General features: G+C 44.2%; 1 protein-coding gene across 6 annotated transcripts in view; it reads left to right on the forward strand.

Moving 5' to 3' along the window:
• Positions 1-21,843, forward strand: part of ncoa2 (nuclear receptor coactivator 2) — an 80,763-nt gene that overhangs the window by 28,887 nt on the left and 30,033 nt on the right. For 5 of the 6 annotated variants that reach the window (XM_036518037.1, XM_036518020.1, XM_036518043.1 and 2 more), the window contains exons 2-4: positions 2,767-2,849; positions 18,432-18,542; positions 19,880-20,052. In XM_036518037.1, the coding sequence (XP_036373930.1) occupies positions 18,454-18,542; positions 19,880-20,052 (262 nt within the window). In that variant the 5' untranslated portion in view covers positions 2,767-2,849; positions 18,432-18,453. The remainder of the gene's footprint in view (positions 1-2,766; positions 2,850-18,431; positions 18,543-19,879; positions 20,053-21,843) is intronic. The other variant, XM_036518029.1, reaches the window with a different exon arrangement.

A 21,843-nucleotide genomic window follows, 5' to 3' on the forward strand; every position in this document is an offset into this window, starting at 1 on the left:
TTCCACGAGGAGAACGAGAACACCCCCTGTGCCTTTAAATGAGGCCTAAAGCTTTCTGGTTGCAGCCCAGTGAGAGAGAGAGAGAGAAGGAGGAGTTATCCTGCCGATAGCAGGAAGGGCATACTTCAAAACGTACATTACACCAATGTGGGTAATGAGGCTAGGAGTAAGCACTGCTGCTTATATCCTTTTGATTTCCATTCCTCCCGGATATCTCTTCACGTCACTGTATTGCTTCAGGTGTACGCCAAACATACTGTGTTTGAATGGTTAAAGTTGCGTGTGTATATGAATCCTTTATGAATGTGGTGTCTGAATACAGGCATTCTCAGATCCACAGCCTGCTTAGCATAAAGATGTTGCCTCTTTGACACGCTGCAGAGGGAAGGAAACCCATTTCTGTTAAGAGCTGCATTTTTCTTGCATACTTGCCAGGTTGACAGACAGCGCTGTGTGTTTTAATGGAAAAACCTATTTGACAGCAACCAAACAGCAACAAAGAGAAAAAATACAGTCGAAGATCTGGGGGAAAAAAAGTAGAAATCCTTCTGACCCAGAACTGCACCTGTTAAATTTTCAGTTAACGCGCTTTGACTTTTTACATTCAGAGCCTCATTGTTCATAGTGATGTCTCATTTTTAATGTCACAAATCTGCTAATTCCAAAAGCCATTAGCAGCTCATCCCTATCTTGACTGGCCCACTTTTTACAAAAGAAAATGGACACATTGCTCCCAAAAATGTATTAGCTGGAAGTGAATTACAGGGTTTTGTAGCCGTCATTACTCTTGTCTTTTGAAAGGCATGATAGGTGTTTCCGATTCAAATGTGTGGATGTCACAAATACAGTAATACCACATGTTCTGTGTGGTTCAATATAGTTGGCTAATTCTTGTGGCCATTGAAGGAATATGCATAAAAATAGCAGCTATAGGGATAGGGTTCAACAGTGGTGTAGTGTTAACAGTTGTGTTTGTTAATAGTGAATTTCTGCAGTAATTACGCAAATAGTGCTAGATCTGAAACAGAGGTACACACGTACCATTTGGCGAAAAGACCATTGTCATTTCATACACTGATTTTCTCTGGTACTTAAGCAGTATATTTGTGTTAGTAATTTATGTACAATTGAGAATGTTTGTTATCCCGAATGAATGACATTTGATGTTTTTTTTTTTATTTTCCAGCTAAGCTTTTCATCTGCAGTTCTTTGAATTCATGAGTAATAGTTATTCATCCTGTGTGACCACATAGTGGGAGGTGATACAACCGCTTTTTTTTTTTCTTTTTTCAAAGCGCGCAATAGCGGAGAACTTGATATACCTGTTGTACAGTTCCAGTTTACCTTGGCACAGAACCTGACATTGTTTTTTTTTTTTTTTTTAAAGTGTGGAAGGCACGAGCAATGGAATGCACACTGGAAACTGAAGATACAACTTGATGTAGTATTCTGAACAGATGCCAAGTGTCAGACCTGCAATACAAACGCACAGACACGCGCAAATGAGCGCGAACACGTATCCACATAGTTTTGTTGTCCATTTTGACAGTCGTCTTTTTCATTACACGGCGAACGTCTATGGAAATGATCAAACGGACTCTCTCTGTGCTACCAGCGCACACTTTCACTTTGGTGGCCGTTGAAGCTCCCCACACCCCCCCCCCCCCCCACCCTGCTGTGGCTGAGCTTGAGGGGGGGAAATTTCCCCTCCGCATGTGTTGTGAGAATCAGCAGCGGAGAAGGGCAGAGAGCTTAGTGTTGGCTTGAAGCACCACCTGACCGTTGACTCGTATCAATTTACTCAAAAGCCGTTGAGTCAAATTGTCTCAAAAGCGCGGGCTCCTCAGCCGCGATGTGTCGTTTTGGGGGCGGCCCCCTCACTCCTCACAAGTTCGCCGGGCGTCCTCGGCACTTCCCTCATCCTGCGGTCTCCTGACAGGCACAGGCGCATGGGGATTCGCTCGGCGCTCTGGGATTGGGAGGCCAGACCCATCCCTCGTCCCACAGACGTCCCCTTTGCGGGAACTGCTAACAGATGTTGCTGACAGTCATTTCAGGAGGAGGGAAAAAAAAGTCACACCCTCCTCCTATTTTCAGTGAAAGCACAGTGAAATTAGTGTGATTTAAGCCAGTTATCTGAGTTGCACTTTATCATATGCAGAGTTTTGTGTGTGTGTCGTGTGTGTGTGTGTGTGTGTGTGTGTGTGTGTGTGTGTGTGTGTGTGTGTGTGGAAGGGGGGGGGGATTTCATAGACATGAAAGCACCAGAGCTGTTTTGAGTCTGAAAATCTTTACTCTCTGAAAAACTGTCAAAAAACGTGCCGTGATTCAGCCGTTCTGTCACATTTGCTAAGTTTTAGGTTGTATGATGAACAGCCTTTCACGGGAGGAAAGCTGATCAAAGTTAACATTCCTTTCCAAAGCGATGACATATTTCCAGAGTGTGAAGTGATTGGTGTAGTTCCAGAACACTGCGTGCTGTGTGATACATCATATTACCACCCTTACGCTTGGTGATTTCTGCTTGGAATCTGGTTCATTCAAAAGTGATCTTTATTTTCTATTTAGAAAGGGCCCAATAACATGCATGTGTTATATTTTTGGAAAATTTCAGCAGAGATATATCAAATAGCACTATGATTTCATTAGTTAAGCATCCACTGTGGGTTTACCCAAGAAAATGAAAGGAATGCAGCCAACACCTTGTTTGAAATATGTTGTGTAACCTGAGAGTAAATCTTAACTCTGCGTGTCTTCTTCTAACAGAGTGAAGTGGATGATGCCTAAAGAGAACCAAGTATTCCCCTGCCGCAGAAATGCCTTAGGGCTGTTTTTGGACTAAAGCCAAGGTGAGCTGGTCAAATGTTTGCTCAGGCAGTTACCTCCCACTCTCCACGAGCAGCATCACAGTAGTGATATGATGGCCGATCGTTTTCTTACTCTCCTGGCACAGAGTCTGGGGAGAGCAAGGAGGGCCACACAGTCCCAATTCATGACACCCTCCTTATCAGTTAAGGTGGCAGTTATATCTTTCCCATTAGTTTACAGACATCTTTGAGGTAATTCTTTTACACAAAATTTAGCTGTGTGCTCTGTGCGTCATGATTGGTTCACAGCTTTATCACCTTTTAAGCAGTCTTTTACCTTTAAATCAGTTTTTAATATTCTTCATTTTGAAATGTTTCTTACATGTATAATTTGGATGCGTTCTGTATTGTGGGTATGAATGTGATTGCTTAGCTTTGTACGTTTGAAGTGACTGTCACATTAGAATCTGATAAACTGCACGATAGAAACTGGAAAAACCTATCCCCCCACAGTTTGCCTATAGTGAAATCTATGATGAAGAAAGTCTTACAAGATGTGGTTTATGTGGGAGGTCTGACATCATTTCCTTTTGGCGTTCAGCTTGAGGAAGATGAATGGAGAATATTTCTTCATTTACAGTATGGGGCTAGATCCCTGAACAGTTACCTTAATGAGTCTTTTTTTTTTTCTTATCCACTTAACAAGCATTCACCAGTTTGTTTAACTGGGGAATTCTGATTTTTTTTAAAAAGGCTAGAAGAAAGACAAAGTACTTGCCTTCACTACAATTTGTGAAGAGCAGAACAAAAAGGCAAATTTTTACAGTGAAGCTTGAAAACAAAAACATTTGTTTGTGTATGTACGTGTGTGTGTGTGTGCACGTGCATGTGTACCTCTGTGTGTATATGTGTGCACCACGTTATATGCTCTGTTGCTACGAGGCAGCCATTGTTGCTGCTGTGTCATGTGACAAAAGAGCAGGCCATTATCTTGGTAAAAAGGAAACCACTTTTCTGAGCTAAGCGTCAGAAGCGAGAGGAATTTTCGAGTGCTCTGCCGGGCTGGATTTTCCGGGGGGTGGGGGTTGGGGAGGGGTGGAGTGGGGGGGGGGGGGGATTCTAGCTCATCAGCAGCTCGGAAAGGATTTGCATTGGTAGTTTGTCAGCTGCCATTAGAAGCAGATGACAGAGGAGATAAGCTGCCGTTTGCGCACGTCCTTGTTCAGCATGTGCTTCAGTTTACATCATGACAGCGCACTCTCCACCACAGAGGGAACCTCACATCGACGGTCTGCACTCCCCCCCTCTGAAACAGACCGCGGGCCCTGCACTGGAGCCGCGGGGCTGCGGCGGTCACGCTCAAGGGGGTGAGTGGTCATGAAAGCATAAACAAAGAGAAGTGCCTCTTCTCCTTTTTTGCGGCGCGGCCCTCCCAGTCTTAACTTCGCGCTGTGCGTCACAGTGCCTAGCCGAGCGCTTTAAGAAGCGAAGGCCGCGGAAAGCGTGGAGGGAGTCGTGCATGCGCGTGCACCTGTGTCCTCAGTGCGGATCCACCTGTTCCTCACTCTGCTCTCCACCTGTTCTCCAATGTCTGCGCTCAGAAGAAGAGTCCGGGAGAGAGCAAGGCTGTTCGACCCCCTGCAGGCCTGCACTGAGTCTTTGGGGTCAGGGAGGAGCTGCAGCCGACTGTTGCCTGCCACTCAGAGTGGGCCCACTGACCAGAGGAATTGTGTTTTAAGCTGACAGTCAGGGATACAGTACCAGTCAAAAGTTTCGACACAACTTTCTTTATTTTTACTATTTTCCACATTTTAGAATAATAATGAAGGCATCAAAGCTATGAAATAAAACAAATGGATTTACGCAGTGACCAAAAAGTGTTCAAAGCTGTCTTTTGCTTTAGATTCCTCAATGAATCTCTTTTTAGATATTTTCTTGGAAAGACATTCATGCAAAGACAAATACAGATAGCAAAGCTGATGCCAACTAAACAAATTTCAAGCATTTACACAGATTTCTTTAGATCAAAATGTCTTTGAATGCATGTTTCCCATTATCTTAATCAGGTGTGTCCAAACTCTTGACTGGTACTGTAAATGTATGAATGTACTAAATGTATGACAGTCCTATGCCTCAGCCAGTGTCAGAGACCTCAGAGACAAGGGCTGTAGTGTGAGATTGCATGATGGAACTGATTTCTATGCTTCATATTTTAGACTTTTTTTTTTTTTTTTTTTTTGAAGCAGCGGGCGGTTAGAGGTGCAGTTCCTTGACGCAGAACACCAGTAAATGCACATGCATTGGTCTGTTGTGACATGAGTCTGAGAGTGATACGTTGTAATGTATAATCTGAGGCAGGAGAGAAAGGGTCCAGTTCATCACAGATTGAATTCGGAGCACACAGATTTTGTTGTGATGGTAAGGAGCCACAGCCCAAGGAATGAGCAGAGCAGAGCTGCTGTTGATGGTTGGTTTTTTTACTTTAGGCTCAGAGGAGAGGGGAGTGTTTTTACTGGTAGGGCAGCTGGGAATTATGTAGTTTGTGTCCTGCTGCCTTGTTTGTCAGAAGTGTTGATACATCTGGCCGAGGTGTTGACGTGGCTCCACCGCTTTGACTCATTTTGACACAAAAAAAGGGAGCACCTGCTAGTGTTCTCACGCTGCGTCAGAACAGAAAGGAAGCGCGTTTCCAAACGCCGCGTAGACCACACTTGTTTAACAGCCGCCCATAAGTTACAGCCGCAGCCCCCCAGGCTTCAGAGACCAGAGTTACGGGGAAAAACATGCAAATGCAAAAAGCATGTCTCTCTTTTTCTTTCTGTTTTTTGATAGAAAGTCTGCTGTTGGCATCACGGGCCCTGCTTTGTTTCCACGGAGACTCCTTCAGCACTCTCTGTGCTCGATGTACAATCCTGTGTTTTGATGGGTGAGATTTTTGGTGAATGGACTACTCTGTCACATGATGTGTGATCTGTGTCAGAATGCCCAGGTGTGCGCTACGGGGCTGAACAAGCCTTTATGAGCTGACTCTACTGTTGACATCACTGTCTGTTTCAGACCACCAGTACAGTTGTAAAAATATCTGTTGATCCCTTGTGAAGGTACACTGTCACTCTAAGTTTCAACCTTCTGAAGACAAGCATTGTCATCTGGATGAAGTTAGTTATTTTATCCATTTCAAATTAACCCATTATAACGACACAAACTGGCTAAGTAAAGTAAGCTTTTCATTTATGTTTGCCTTCTAATTTCATTTAGCAAGTCAATACAGATGCTCATCATTTCTTCTCAAAATGAGATGTTTCTTTCATTTACTTGGTAACATTTCAGACAGCATCATGCTTAATCCCATTCTGTTAAAGTATCTGTTTATTTTGGGTGATATTATCATTGGTTAGGGGATCAATCTCTTCCTGTAGCGCTCTGTAGCTTGAGGAGAATGAGAGAATAGGTGAATTCTGTGGATGCACACACTGTGACTGTGTTTTGTCATGACCTCAGAGAGTTGTGAACTGTGTGCCTGTTTGATCCTGTCATTGGTTAGACCAATGGGATTGCAGGGTTTTTTCTCAGTTACTGAAACTGCTGTTTTTCCAGGTGGCTTCCAGTAATGAATGCACGTTTTTTTTTATTTTTTTATTATTATTGTTCATTTGCATTGAAAGCATGATAGCTAACCGAGAGATTCTCGACAGCGCTGAAACTGCACTCTACTGCTTAACAAACAGTGCTAGATCACAGGCGGCGCATTCCAACACATCGGCGTTAGAAACATTTAGGAAATTAGGAAAACCGAATAAATAGGCTGACAGATTGCCGCTTGTAATTAAGATGGTGCAATTTGGGAGGGGGGGGGAGACATTTTCGGTTATCGCCCCGGTTTTGTCAGTAAATTGATGTCGGGAAGCGGATTTCCCGCTGAGGTGGCGCTGAAGGGACCGTCTGAGGATCGGTTTGCTAGTCCGAGGTTTGCGCTGCTGCCTGTGTTGTCGCCACACAAAAGGCTGATTGGGGACGCGGACGTTCCGTCCCGGGCTGAAGGTCTTTGTGGTGGCCCCCTTTGTTCGAGGCCATCAGTGGCTGTGCATTTCACATGGCCAGATCCTTTGTAACAGCCTGCCGTAGCCTTTTAATGGAAGGCAGAGAGCATATGGAAGGGTAGACTGCGTAATGTGGCTAAGGCTGGAAGGGCCCCCCTGATTCAATTTAACCACAGAGCCTGGGTTGATAATAGGTGGCTCCGGCTCTAACTTATCGCCTTGTGGCATCAAGAGATTTCAGGCTGTGGCTGTAGTCTTGCTGTCTGCACACATTGCTCACGCCAAGAAGACAAAGGGGGATGCGTACATTTAACATCATGCAGATATCAGAAGCATAGATAGCACTGCATTGTGTACTGCTCTTAATATATGCAACACATTTCTCTAAGCTGCTCATGAAGATTCCCCCCATACTTAGAACCCAATGCGCAATGCTCAGAGTGAGCTAATAGTGAGTGTACCAGTTTCCAATGATGATCAAGGTTATACCCTGCAAAGGAAGACGAATCAACTAAGAATATCACTAGACAGTATTTACTCTAAAAACACTGTGTACTTTAAAACGTCTGTGTACAGGAAGAAACTCATTCTCATTTGTTCAGATTATTTTCCAATGGGGAATGCTTCTTAAAAAATGTTCTGGAGCCAGGAAATATGATAACAAAACATTATGAAACATCATAAAATTTATGAAAGTCTTTTTACTGGCTTATCTTCTAAACTAAAAAACATAGTGCCAAATTAATTTTCCTAGTGCACTATAAGTCCAGGTATGATTGACATGCCCAAGTACCCGGCAGAGATGGAAGTCAGTTCTTGACCATTGATGTAAGCTCGCTAATGTGTTTCTCCCATCATCCATTGTGAGACGTTTCTGTTTGTCGTACTGCATGTGCTTATTCCCCGTGTGACCTCTCCCTGCCCCTCTCCTTCTCTGCACTTGGAAGAAATTGATGGGGAAGCAGGCGGGAGACGTCCGGAAGCACATGCTCACAGGTTAACCTCATTGCATTTACTTTAGTGCCAAACAAGTCGGACCCAACCACGTGTGAAAGAATCAATGTCTGGCCGTAATGGTAGTAAATAAAAGTTTATCACTTGTGTAGTGGGATGACGCATTTCCATATCAGAACCACAAACAGAAGAGCATGTGATGGCGGGAGGCATGAGGGCGGTGTGGCCGCACCTGTATTGGAGACACTGGTCTCAATGAAGGTGCGTTCAAACCCCTCTTTTCAGTGACGCATACAGGGGTTACTAACTTGTTCTAACAGGGTGGGCGCAGGTACATCAGTCAGTACATATTTGCCCTCTTTTTAAAGCCATTTTCAAATTAGATGTGATTTTGTTCCTGGAAGCAGTAGGTGTCTTGTTATGCAGTGGACTTGTGTTGACACTGGGAGAAATTGACAGAAATAGACCCTTTTCTCAGTTCTCTCTGCCAGCCTCTGACGGCCTGCGCCGAGTAGCCCGGATCTACCATTTGCAGCTTAATGTGTTTATTATACAGTTCTTCCCAGTGGCATCTTGAAGTGGCTGTCAGTTTAAAAGATTCATGAATGTGATCAGCTTTCGGTAAATGGAAGTTGGCTTTTTGTTGCTGTCTGACGCTGGCACTTTAAAGCCATTATGTGCTGGTAATTGTAGGGAGAGCTCATGAGCGGGAGCCCCCTCTCCTTAGAGCTGCCTTACCATCTGGGACAGAGGCTGGAGACCGGGCCCAAGGCCCGGGAGGGGAGACCACCACGCTCCATCCCCCCCAGTCCTTTTGGTTTCCCACTCTGCGTCCCTCCCTCCTTCTCTCCCTTTCTGTTCCTCTTTTAGTCTGTCTTCAGTCCCATGCTCCCCCCACCAACCTCTCTTTTTATTTCTCTTTTTATCGTTTTTTTTCCCCTCTCACTTTCTCTTTATCTCACTTAGCAGTACTGCAAGTGATTGAGGGGAAGGAGCGTATGAACGAACTAAGTTCTGTTTTTTTTTTTTTTTTTTTTTTGATGAATTGGAGTGACAAGAGTTTTTAAAAATTTAACTTAAGCCATTACTCAAGATATTCAAGATCTTACCTCTTCACGAAACCTCCTATCTAAGCACACTTTCAAGGTGTAAATCTGAATCCTTCGATACTGGTCGGCTGATGGCACAATGGACAGAGGAGCAACTGATGGAATCTGACGACACCCAGACACATTTCTGTGGTTTTTCTGCATTTTACTAGTAAATGTTGAAATCATTTTACTTGAAATGCGAGGAGGACAGATCTTTCGTTTGAATGCCTTTAAGTCATTACTGAGGTTTGAGGACATGGTGTGTTTGTGTGTGCGCCTGCTCGCGTGCAGTCGTTCAGAGGCAAATTCTTCAGATGAATTCTGCTCTGGTTGAAAAAATAATGGCCCTGTGATGCAATCGCTGCCAGCCGTGATCCCGCCCTTTTCCATATGGAGAAGGCTGTCAGGGCTCAGGGCAGGGACATTGTTCGTCGCTACCCGGATCTTTTAAAAGCAGCGTTTTTCTGGTGGCCGCTCCTTTGAGGATTGATCCAGGAGCCCTTTTGAAGGGGGAGTGCGGACAGTGCCGGTCGTGCCGGGGCGGCGTGTCGGCACCCCATAAACGCTGGGTGTGTCTGGAGAGGCTGCCGCTTCCAGCCCACAGGATTACAGAGATGGCGCAAGCACTAAGGACTCGAGCCGCCTCCATACGGTCCCGCTGTGTGCAGAGAGGGCACTGGGACTGCACCGATAAGAACGGGGGGAGGTCAGTTATCAGGGCCCCCCTCCCACAGGACTCGTCCCTCTCCAGGTTCTGGAGTTTGCATTCTGACTTTGCATTCTGATGAATCCAGACTGAGTGGCTCCTTCTATTCCAGAGGAAGTCTGCTCCTGTTTCACCTCAGTGGTAAACAAGGCACACACACACACACACACACACAGACACGCTCACTCACACAGGACTCCACAACCCACTTGACTGAAACGCTGCAGCCCCCAAAGTCAATTGATTTTCTCATCTTGGAAAAAATTGAGCTTTCGTTTTACAACCTTTGTGTGCGTGAGAGGAGTGTGTGTGTGTGTGTGTGTGTGTGTGTTGTCAACTGTACCTGGATATGTTGTTCTGTTCAGTTTCTTATACCCAGTGGAACGTACCCTAAATCGGTAGATCAGAGTTTTAAAGCGCTCACCAAAATGTTCTCTGTGGAAGAACCTCTGGTAGGTTCTTGTTTTTCAAGTCCTGGCCGTCTTGTGATTTTGATTTAGATCCAGAGCATCCGTTAATAACAAATGTCATTGCCGGAAAACCTGAAGCATGCCGGCAGGATGGGAATTGGGTAATCACGCTGGGTAATTGGCTGCCCAGTGACTGGCTTACACATTGAGGGGGCAGGGTCACTGTGTCTGACTGTGTTTGACTTTGATGTCATTGGAGTGTCCTCCTTCAAAATGATCCAATGGCTGTGTTCTGGCTTCCTACGCAGTAACCGAAAAGGACATTGAATAGCACTGTCTGCTGATCTTTTCCAACATAGCGTCTGCCTGCTCAGACACTGGCTGCACCCTCTTACCCTGTCCAGCAGGGGACGGCTGAGTCTGAAAAGGTTTAAAGGCAGAAATCACAACTACCACTGAACTAGCTCACATAGGAATTGTGGCTACCAAGGAATTAGCACTGCTTTTTGTTTGGCATCCAAAAGTGGTGGTATATCTTTTATGTATCCTGCATACTCCCTTCCTGTTTTATTGCGACTGTTGCATGTTCTGTAGGAAGAAAATGTGGCTCTGTGCATGTCTGTGTGGAAGGTGGCGGAAAAAGGATGTGATGGAGGATGTCCTCTCATAACGAAAGAAGACACAACTGTTTCTCTGGAATTGAATTTCTGTGAAAGCAGGGTTTTGTGCTGAATTTGGAAAAAAAAATGCAGTGCACTATGTCACAGTTGGACTTCAACACCACTGGGCCAAAGGGTTTGAGGTGGGAGACAGGCTCAGTTACTGCTGCGGTGTATAGCAGCATCATGTTAATATATGGTTGTGTAAGGACACACCCACCAAGATTTACATTGTAGTTAATATTGTTAATGTACTACACTCATCAGGGAAAAACGATCGTTCTTCAACCAACTGTAACTCAGCACCGGTCTGATGAAGAACGGTAATGACATCCACTCACTTTTCATCGCCTTGTGTCGTAGGACAGGTAGAGTTGTTTTTCTTCATAACGCTTTACTTTATGCATCCTGCATTGTAAACCTGACATAGGAATTCCATTTGAAGAAAGCGTCCATGTAAAAACGTTAGCGCGAAAATGAAGGCCACAAATCACTGCAGAGGTTCGCGGAGCAAAATGGCAGAGGATGTGCTTTACAACGAAACAGAACAACAACAGTCGAGTGGCCCTGCTAATCAGCTCGGAGTGAATATCCAGTAGTTCAAATGCACTAATCAATCTGCAGACTAATTCATTTACGGCCCAGCTGACCTGTGAACCCTTTTTCTTCTGTCTTCAGGAATTATTTGTAAATGGGTCTACTTTGCGAGACATTGGACGGTGATAATTCTATTAGAATTGGATTACAAGGAGGGCCAGGCTTGGGGTAAGCATTTGTAGGGTGCTTCATTGGCGTTAATTTATTAAAAGCATATGCCTACCTTTCACATTTAAGGGAAAAGGGTTTAGCCAGTGCTATGTTTTTTTTTTTTTTTTTCTTTTCTTTTTTTCAGTTTAAGTAAGGTCATCATATTAGATCCTAAAATGGTCCCGGGGTCCCAGTGCAGCGCTTATCATGGAATCTGCACTGCATTCAAGCTTATGAAAATCTTCTGGTTGTAAAAACTCCAGCCGTCCATGTTACTGAAGGGATCCTGAAAGTCCTGCGAGAAACAGTGTTTTTGAATGGCGCTGCGGACCGTCTGCTTAGCAACGGCAGGTGGGCGCAGTTGGTGTGAGGGCCCGTGATTGAGCCACAACTCTTCATCTGCCCAAAGCTCCCCGCATATTTTATTTATGGTGTCCTCTAAATGTCTGACTGACGGATTTAGAATTTATTGCTTTTCATTTTAGCTCTGAAATCAGCCCAGTCTCCCTTCTCTCTCTCTCTCTCTTTTTCTTTCCCTCTCTCTCTCTTTCTCTCTTTCCCTCTCTCTCTCGCTCTTTCTCTCTCGCTCTTTCTCTCTCTCTCTTTCCCTCTCTCTCTCTTTCTCTCTCTTTCCCCCCCTTTCTCTCTCTCTCTCTCTCTCTCTCTTTTTCTCTCTCTCTTTCCCTCTCTCTCTCTATCTCTCTATCTGTTTCTTTATTTATTTATGTAATTATTTAATTTTTGAGCTCTCCTTTGGGGGGCGAGCCCGCTGTCCACGCTGCGTTCCCTTTGAAACTGTCTGGGCCACGGGGCCCTGCGTGTGGAAGGAGGCGTCCTGCTTGCTGCCTGCCTGGACGGAGCTCGGCTCTATGTCAATAATTAATACTCCATATCACTGCAGGCCCGGCCTCCCTCTCTGCACTCGTCTCTCTTGTAAATGGAGACTCAGAGCTGGCTGTTTACACAAGGAGGCCTGTGCCTGGAACCAAACAAGAATGACCAGCCTCTGAAAAGTGGCGTATCCATGTGTATCCACTGTATACGTCTGATTTGTTTCATCGCCACTTTGGCTGTAATTGGGAGGACTGCATTTTGTTACAACAGCTGCAGGTGCAACATAATTAATTTATAATCCAGTTACTGTAGACATAGAAGGCAGGTATAAGCTCTGGAAGGCATTAAACAACTGTGTCATGAAAGGCTTAGTGCGCTACACTGCACTGCTTACAGCGATATCCTCACTCGCAACATTTTATTCTGTGTATTGTGCTGTCAGACTGACAGGATCAGTCGAGAATTAACCCACCAGAAAAACGGTAATAAATGTGTCTTTCCAACAAAGTTGTCCAAAAAAAAAAGAAAAAAAATCAGGTTTTCTCAAAGACCTATTTAGACTGAAGAAATGATGCATCGATTTTTAACAGAAAGAATATTAACGCCTCGTAGTTTGTCCTTGTAGTGTGACACCAATCAGACATCATGGCACCGCTCGCTCACTCTAAGAGGGTGGTGATAACCTTGACCCGACCTGATATAAACGCTCTATTGGGGTCACGGGATTCACTGACTGCCAGGAGCTGGCCTAAATCCACAACTTCATCTCACCAAAGGGCCCTGCTGAAAACGCACTGCCAGGGTTTATTGAGCTGTAGAGAAGTGGGTTTCCCTCCAGTGTAACCTCTGCTGTGGCCGAGCTCCCGTCCTCGGCTGCTGGTAGCATGGCACACGCTCTGATTTTACCGGAAAGCCAGGAGGCACTTCAAAGTGTTTATTTGCTGCGGCCAAAAAAAGCGAATTAGAGAGGAACTAATTCTTTGTCGGATAATGTGAACTGAAGAGCTTTTCTTTCTACTGTATTTAGCCAATTATGCTATTAATGTCTGTTGTTTCGTTCCAAATGTGAACTGTCTCTGTAATACAATTTTTAAAGTGTGACTTGGATCCAGTTGCAGTACCACTCGGTGGATGTCAGCCATCCAGCAGAATGTTCCCTCATTTTTTTGGGAGGGGGTGGGGTGCTGTTGATAATTGAAGTGAGTTGTCAGAGTGGTGTGGATCGTTACAGGCACATACCACGCTGGGAATTTTTAGCCCCGGGTGAGTAGCGTACATGGTGGGTGGGTGGAAGGGGCTTTGAATCATTGTAAATATCAGCACACTTAATATCTGAGCAGCCTTTTCCCCTCATGTTCTGTAAAAGACATCTGAAGTGGCAGTGCAGCATTGTGGTTAGGAGCAGGACTCATAACCGAAAGGTTGCCAGTTCAGTTCCCCCCTGGGGCACTGCTGCTGCAGCCTTGGGCAAGGTACTTATCCAAGAATTTCCTCAGAAAATATCCAGCTGTATATATGGGTAACATAAAAAATTGTAACCTATGTAAGTCACTCTGGATAAGAGAGGGCTGTGATCTTTTTCAGAACGGGCAGATCCGATTGGATGATCTGGATACCATTTCTCTCACAGGTCAGTGCATTTCGCTGTCAAGTGATTCGCAGTCGTCGCCCGACGTGACACATACAGCAATGCAGTGACTGGCGAATGTCCCCTTACAATGGCAGTGTCCACTGCAGCTGCTGCTGATCCCCAAACAGACTCAACTGCCCGAGATGCTCCCCGACTTACCTCCTCCTGCACCCCTGTGAGAAATAGGCTGTGGTAACACACACACAGCTCTTTTATTATTGTTTAGTTTATGCATTGTTAGAGTGTTTGTTGCACTTTACCATTCATACCATTAAAATATCCACCCTGGTTATTTTAAAAAGCCTAGTTGCAACAAAGTTATTTATTGCCCAAATTTATTTTAATGTTATCGTCTGCTGGAAAAATGATGTGGGTTGTGGGTGTATAACAGAATGGCCTGTTTAACACCCTCTCAAGGAGACGAAAAAGATTTGATCAGTTGAATATGAATTCCATTATATTAACTCTAATTAGACATGGTGTCTAATAAGATTATGTTACATCTTGATAAAGGAGGTGCAATCCAATTGTAGTGTGTAATCGCTAATACATTGAACATAAGGATAAGATGTTAAGATTTGGATGTGGCTATTTGTAAGAAGGTCTGCATGAGTATACAATGTGCTTTCAAGTAACTGGGGGGAAGGGGCCTCTTTCTTTGGAGCAGTGAGTTTTTGATAGCAATCTTCTGATTTTTGGGAAGAACTTTGTATCATGTATCAGGAAAGTGGATTCAGCATTCCCACTTTATTTACAGTCCACATTTTTTTCATCTCATGGCTGTAACCCCCCCCCCCCCCCTTTGATATTTGCCGCTGTTAATCTTTTCTGTACTTTGTCCTTTCCTTTTATGGTAAAGCATCCTCGACCAATCCAGTTCCGGCAGCCGTGAATGGAAGCAGCCTCTCTTAATTCCTCACTCAGAAGCTGCCTGCTGTCTCCTGCCTGTAATTATCAGCTAATTTGCTGCTCAGTGTTTGATATTTACATTTCAATCAGTCATGTTTTTATTTCGATACAGTAGCTTTCTGCATGAATTCTTACAAACATCTTTTGTAGTAAATTGATTTAGGTCAACAGTATGAAGGTTTACGGTAGTCCAGCCTGTTATAAACAAAGGGCTGTAATGGAAGACTCGGAGCTAATGCTTGAATGTCGCTCATGTGCGGGGAGAACCAGCGCCCAAGTGCCAGCCTCTCGTCCGTCTGTCATTGAAACGTGCGCGGTGTCAAGGTGGCTTGGTGGCTCTCATTGCCGGCGCCGTTTACTCAAGGTGACGGCACGGGCAGCAAGAGCCAATCAGATTCTACACCTCATCGTAACTGCATTGCTTTAGTTTCATGGTATGCTCCTCTACGAGAACAGTGTCATTTATGGAAACCGTAACCCCAATATACATCACTGCACTCTCAGAGGACACTGCATCTCTGATAACGGTCACTGTCCGCTGAATCATTTAACTCTTCTTTTCTTAGATGACAGTCAAGGTGTTTTGTGTAACATGTAACAGCAAGTATCTACTTAGAGACAGGTCGTGAGGGACCTTACATTGAAGGAAACACTCCACACCAAGCTCATCAGTGACATCTCTTGTTGCTGACACCTCTTGCAATTCAGTATCTCACAGTATCTCACAGTATCTTGTAACAATCAGCCTCTTATAATATGAAACATACAGCACCAGTCAAACGTTGGACACACCTGGTTACGATAATGGGAAACATGCATTCAGAGACATTTTGAGTCCAAAGACTTGCGCTTAAATGCTTGAAATTTGTTACCTAGACAATAAATTCACTATAAATAGTGAATTTGTTGCCTATGCATGAATTTCTTTCCAAAAAAATCTTTAATTTAAAAAAAATATATATATATTTTTGCCTTGTCATTTTACATGTTTACTTTTGTGGTCACTGCATAATTCCACATCTGTTATTTCATAGTTTTGATGGCTTTACTGTTATCCTAAAATGTGGAAAATGGTACAGAAAGAAAGTGTGCCCAAACCTTTGACTGGTACTGTATTTACAGCCTGGTCTGGTTTTTAAAATGATCATTGACTGTGCCTCAGAAGACAACATTTTGCAAGCATTTATTCATGTTTTGCTATTGAGCTACTTCAATCACAGGGAGTCTAAGATGCTCCGGACACATGATCACAGGAAAACAATGAAACACTGAAAGCACCAGATATAAGGGTAGAATACAAGGCCTGCAGAACATAGCATAGTACAGTTTTTTGATGAAACAGATTCCATTCGGTGAGCAAATTTGATAATTAAATGAATGCCGCTGTCCAATTTAGCACATCTGACATCAATTTGAAATGTGCCACTCACTGAATATTGGGATCTATTTTACATAACTAAGATGTTTGATTCAGGACAGGACATTTCATATTTTCAGTGAAGTTCCATCTTTCTTCTCTCAGCGGTACATATTCAAGGAAATCAAGGCACCATCATTTCTTATAAAACAACTTTCGCACTAAGATGATATTTTGCGCTACTGGTGGTTTGGCCTTTTGCTGGTGTTTGTTGTAGGGGGAAAAAATTTTTCATTTGATGAAGTGGAAACTTTAAATTTAAAAGGCGGAAGAGAAGAGTATGGATTAAGCAATACCCATCTCAAGATCGCTGATGCAAGATTTCATCACTCAGATCTAAAACAGAGGACTAGAATCACAAATCCATCTCCATCAGAAACTAAATTAAACAGCCTGTGGAGCTTCGATCATTAAATATGTTTTTTTTTTTTTTTTTGCCCCACTCTTCTTCCTTTTACTGCCACTGCTTTGATTTCGCTGCCTGCCTGCCGGTTCCGGGCTTAAGTAGGCCACTGCAATCCAGCAGGGATCCCTCCCGATGCTCCGTTCAGACTTGCGGCTCGGGCTCTCTCCCTCGGCTGCGGCGGAGCGAGGCTGCTCGGCGTTACGTAACGGCCGGGCGCCGTGGTGGGCCCCGCTCGGTGGCAAGGCCTCGCGCACGGCGCGGTGCGCGCACCCGGCGCGGAGGTAGAACCGCGGCGGAGACGCGAGCGCTTAATTATCGCGTGCGCGCAACAAATGTCACCGTGCCATCTGACAGAACAGAACAAGACACGGCGAGAAATGTGCTCCGCATCACAATGGCCCAGCCTTTTTTTTTTTCCCCTTTACATAACCCACCACCAGCAAGGCGGCAGCAGTGGCATTGTGGGATTCAACAGATAACCAGCCCGCCCATTGTTTTTGCTCATCGCCGTAAATCTTTTTAAGTGCTGTTGTTCTTAGACAGTTCCCCTAAAAAAGGTAGGATGAGCATGACATGCTTAAAATATTACAGTTTAATATTTAATACCTCTCTTTATGTAAAACTGTCCACGTAAGAGTTTCACTCCTTTGCCCCGCATGCTAAAAAGCAGTGCTTTTTAACAAGAAATTAGGGGACACTTAAGGAATTTGCACACATTCAAAAGGTTCCCCTAGGAGTTCCCTCTTCCACCTCTGTTAGCGCTGTCCTTTCTCTCAGCTTTGTGGTATGCTTCTGTGAGGATCAATACCAGCATATAGCAAGTATGTACTTCCTTGTCTGTCCAGCGCCTTCTCAGAGCCAGCATGTCCAACATGAAAAAAAAATTTCATTTGTAATGATCTCTGAAAGTCCATTACCCATTAAGCTAGCTCCTGCAGATGGCTCTTTTTACCTCGATGTCAATTATTAAAAAGCCATTTCCTTTGCATTAATTGATTATTGTTAATTTAATGCAGTGGAAGGTCAGGCCATCGTGACATGCGAGGCTTGATTATGGCTCTCCTGGTGAGACACATCTGCCTCGACGGCAGGGAAATCTAGCACGTGGCGTCAATTGTGTTCAAACACCTATCCAGTGGGGTCTCGGGTTTGTAATTAGCAGACTAATAAGGAAAGGATATTTGTACAATGTGTCCCCAAGTCCAACAGCCAAATGCTTCCTGTTCAGTCTATGTCAAAAAAGTGATGTTAAATGAACCATGTCAGAACATCATGTGTCTGTACATACAGACTGTGTGTACCATGGAAAGTACCCCTGCTTCATTTATTTATCCCCACATAACTTGCTTGTGTTGAAGGGGTGTGTTCTGTGGCAGTGAGAATCGGGAGTTATCGCTTGCTTGCTGTGCTCTCATTTTGGTTTCTCTGGGGAACCCCTCTCTGGCAGGAAATAATTGAATCCATTGCTTTGCTCCGATTTCAGATATCTCATGCCATCGGTCAACTGATGTCCCCTAAATTCTTAAGTTTGTTTCCTCCTAATGATCATTATGGGAGACAGAAATAACTTTCTTTGGAATTTTGAAATGTCAGGCTGCTCACGAGTGGTCTGGAACCAGGGAATCTGCTGGAGTATAGACTTACCCAACAATGTAATAAGAAAAAAAATTGTGTGTGTGTGTGTGTGTGTGTGTGTGTGTCTCCCTACAGCCCAACACCCTGGCCATGCTCACCCACCAGTATGGTATTAAGATGTGTTTAGTATCTAACTGCATTTGTAGAGTGTGACCTTGCTTAATGTTATGCTTTCTCTGTCCTCAGCAGTTGCTGATATGCATTGAAGATGAGTGGTGTGGGTGAAAATACCTCAGACCCCGCCAGGGCGGAGTCTCGGAAGCGCAAAGAATGTCCATCCGATCTCCTGGGACCCAGGTGAGGAACTACCTGTTCTATGGTATAGCAGTAGATTTGGCCTGACCTTCAGGTAAGGAGCAGGTCTTGTAACCTGAAGGTTGCAGCTTAAATTTCCAGGTGGGGCAGTGTGGTTGTGTAATGCTAAAATGTAATACTTAGAGAACTCCCCCCCCCCCCCCCCCCCCTTTGAATATAATTTAATAATAATATTAACCTGAAAGTGGTATATACGTGTCAATGTTTTAACCATACTCAGTGTATTCAGATGATGAGCCAGAACAGACCCTTGCCAGAGGTCCAGACTACAGTCTTCTCAACAATCATTTAGTTTTGTTGACTTGGCATTAAAAGCATTGAAAGTCATTTACTAAAGCTTACAGCACACCTTGGGCGTTGTGCTGTGAGAAACATTTCTATATAAAGCCTTCCACTCAATCGCTTGGCGGGTCAGTCTAGCGAGGGGGATGCCTTTGAATCTGAATTATTCAGGGAGGAAAAAGTTTTCCATGCCACGCGTTATCGACACTACTTTCCATGAATGCTGAGGTTGCCAGAACGCAAATTAAAACTCAACCTTGATCCAGTCAACTTCGAAGCGTTCTGCAGCCTGAGCCTTGCCTCCACCTGCATCAAGGTGACGTGAGAACCCCTTTAAATAGGTTGATGCGGTGACTGAATGTTCTGTCCATGGACGTCTCAAAGTGTGTGCATGTGTGGACACTAATAAAAAACTGGACGAGTGCAGCTTGTAGCGTAGCGGTAAGGAGTAGGGCTTGTAACCGAAAGGTTGCTTGTTCAATTCCCCACTGGGGCACTGCTGCTGTACCCATGAGCAAGGTACTTAACCCAGAATTGCCTCAGTAACTATCCAGCTTTATAAAACGATGCAAACTGTATGCCAATAATGTAGTGTTAGGCAATGGGGCTCTCATTCAGTGGCGTATCCTTTTACATCTCCTGTTTTCATATGGATGATTTTATATTGATTGGTCATCCATGCCAATACAGAAAGTTGTGTCTTATAAATGTGATCATCTAAAAAAAATGTGTTGCTTCCAGAAATGGAAAGTATGTCGTTGAGATGTGCTGTGTGTGAGTCTATGTAAAAATTTGACCAAATGAAGAGATACTGTATCTCATACTGTGTCATAGTAGAACACTAATGTTTGTGTTCATAAGCATAACATTTGGAGGACTCTGAATCTGCTTGCCCATACATTGATATTGATTACCCTTGTCTGACTTTGATCAACAAAATCAAAGGGCTTAGTATTAGCTGTCTACATTTTAAGATACTACCTGGTACATGCGTCCCAGCGTCGTCTTACACAATGATTTTCCTCTTGTCTCCACAGCCCTAAACGAAGCACTGAAAAACGAAACCGTGAGCATGAAAATAAATACATAGAAGAACTTGCTGAGTTGATCTTTGCAAACTTCAACGACATTGACAACTTCAATGTCAAGCCTGACAAATGTGCAATCTTAAAAGAAACTGTGAAACAGATTCGTCAAATAAAAGAGCAAGGTAAGTCTGTGTTTTTCCTGCTTTTGGACACTGGGGGGCAGGCACCGTGTCTCCAGGGGTTACCCGAGCTGTCTGTTTTTTTTTTTTTTGCTGCTGTGACAAAGCATTCAAAGTGTTAAATGTCTGATACATTAGGCCAGCCTCACTTCCGACCGCTCAGTGGGGTCCGCGTCGCTGGCTCTCCACAGAGATCGGCCTTCTGGGAAATGTAGGTTGGCCTGCGCGCAGCCGGGGATCCGCTTACATGTGCGAAAACCGCGCCGGACATCTCCTGGCATCTTATCAGCAAGCTTGCGGGGGCCGGGAGGGCCTGGAAAACGCACCCTGTCAGACGAGCCATCAGACGCCGATTCGTTTTCATAGAGCGCATAAGTAAAAGGACGGGATGGGCTAACGCGCTAATATCGTTAGCTGCCCTTTAGCCTCGGGCCGCGGCGTTGTATAACTGCAGAGTTGTTACCGCGCCTCTGCTTCCCTCTGCGGTGACTCAGTGAGACAGGCAGGCCCCCATAGGTTTAAAGCACACCCATAAGGTGGACGCAGAGGGGGGATCTGATGTTTGCCCGCGTCCAGGCAGAGACCGGGGTGCACAGACAGAAGCACCTTAGTCAGGGGCTGATGATGTCGGTTGTTTGTGATTCACTGGGCAAGGGGTTATGTAATGGTGAGCAATGTGATGCAAAATGCACAAAGCAGCGGCCCGCGGTCTGTCGCTCTCCAGCGGTAGAATTACACCCCCTAGCTACCCTCGGCCTCGTGCTAGACTGGGTGAAAAAAAACATCATCTCTGTGCTTTTTCTTTTTTTTTTTTTAGATCGGCATAATTGCGTTTGTACATCGACCAAGTTTAGGAAAGGGGCAAATAGGCTTGTTTGTGTTCTGTTAAGCATGGCTCTTAGTGTGAGTTTCACAGGGCCAGTCGCTCACAGATGCAGCACATCCTGTTCCTTTCACGGAGACAGCCCTTAAACTGCAGAGGGCAGACACATTGCACACCCCTGTCCCTTCAGACCTTGTTTCAGAACACATTATTTTGTAGAAGAATTGCATTATGTGTGTGTGTGTGTGTGTGTGTGTGTGTGTGTGTGTGTGTGTGTGTGTGTGTGTGTGTGTGTGTGTGTGTAAATGCATGTTTGTTTTTTCAGTATTTTTCCAAAATATACAGCATACATTTGCGCGGACCTCAGTGCATATATTCGTTAACCCTTTAACCACCTTTAAGGGATACTTTTTAATTGCATAACTGTTTGTCTTTATTAGTTGTTAGTATTAGGGTACACCATAGAAAACAAAATAATTACAAACCTATTCATTCATAATAATTAAAATATCATCCAACTACTTATTATCTAGATGTATGCAAGATATTATCAGTTCTCATGAGTTTGTTATGTGGGAAATTCAGACAACAGTATCTTTACAACAGTTTCCGTCAGTGAATATTGTTTTTGGAATAGACAGACAGCAGTGTTGATAGCATGCACGAACTTTGTCCACGTTCCAAAATTTCCAAAACTGAGTGAAGACAGTAACAGAAGATCAATTCTGGCTCTATAGAGAAAAGGAAAACTCTGCTCTGCCTGTATTTTGCAACGTATGTAATGTGCAATATCTTTGATTTTCATCAAAGAATGTTGTGCCCCAGTTAGGTAATACGTCAGTTAAAGAAGTTTAGTAATATTAGTACATTTTTAACATTTAAATTTAGAAAAGTAGTAAAATTTCTACATGTAAAGTGCATTAAAATCACAAGGTTGGTCTGTGCCACTTAATCCCATCTTATTTTTGTTT

The sequence above is a fragment of the Megalops cyprinoides genome, chromosome 2, assembly GCF_013368585.1.
Source record: "Megalops cyprinoides isolate fMegCyp1 chromosome 2, fMegCyp1.pri, whole genome shotgun sequence".
NCBI lineage: Eukaryota > Metazoa > Chordata > Actinopteri > Elopiformes > Megalopidae > Megalops > Megalops cyprinoides.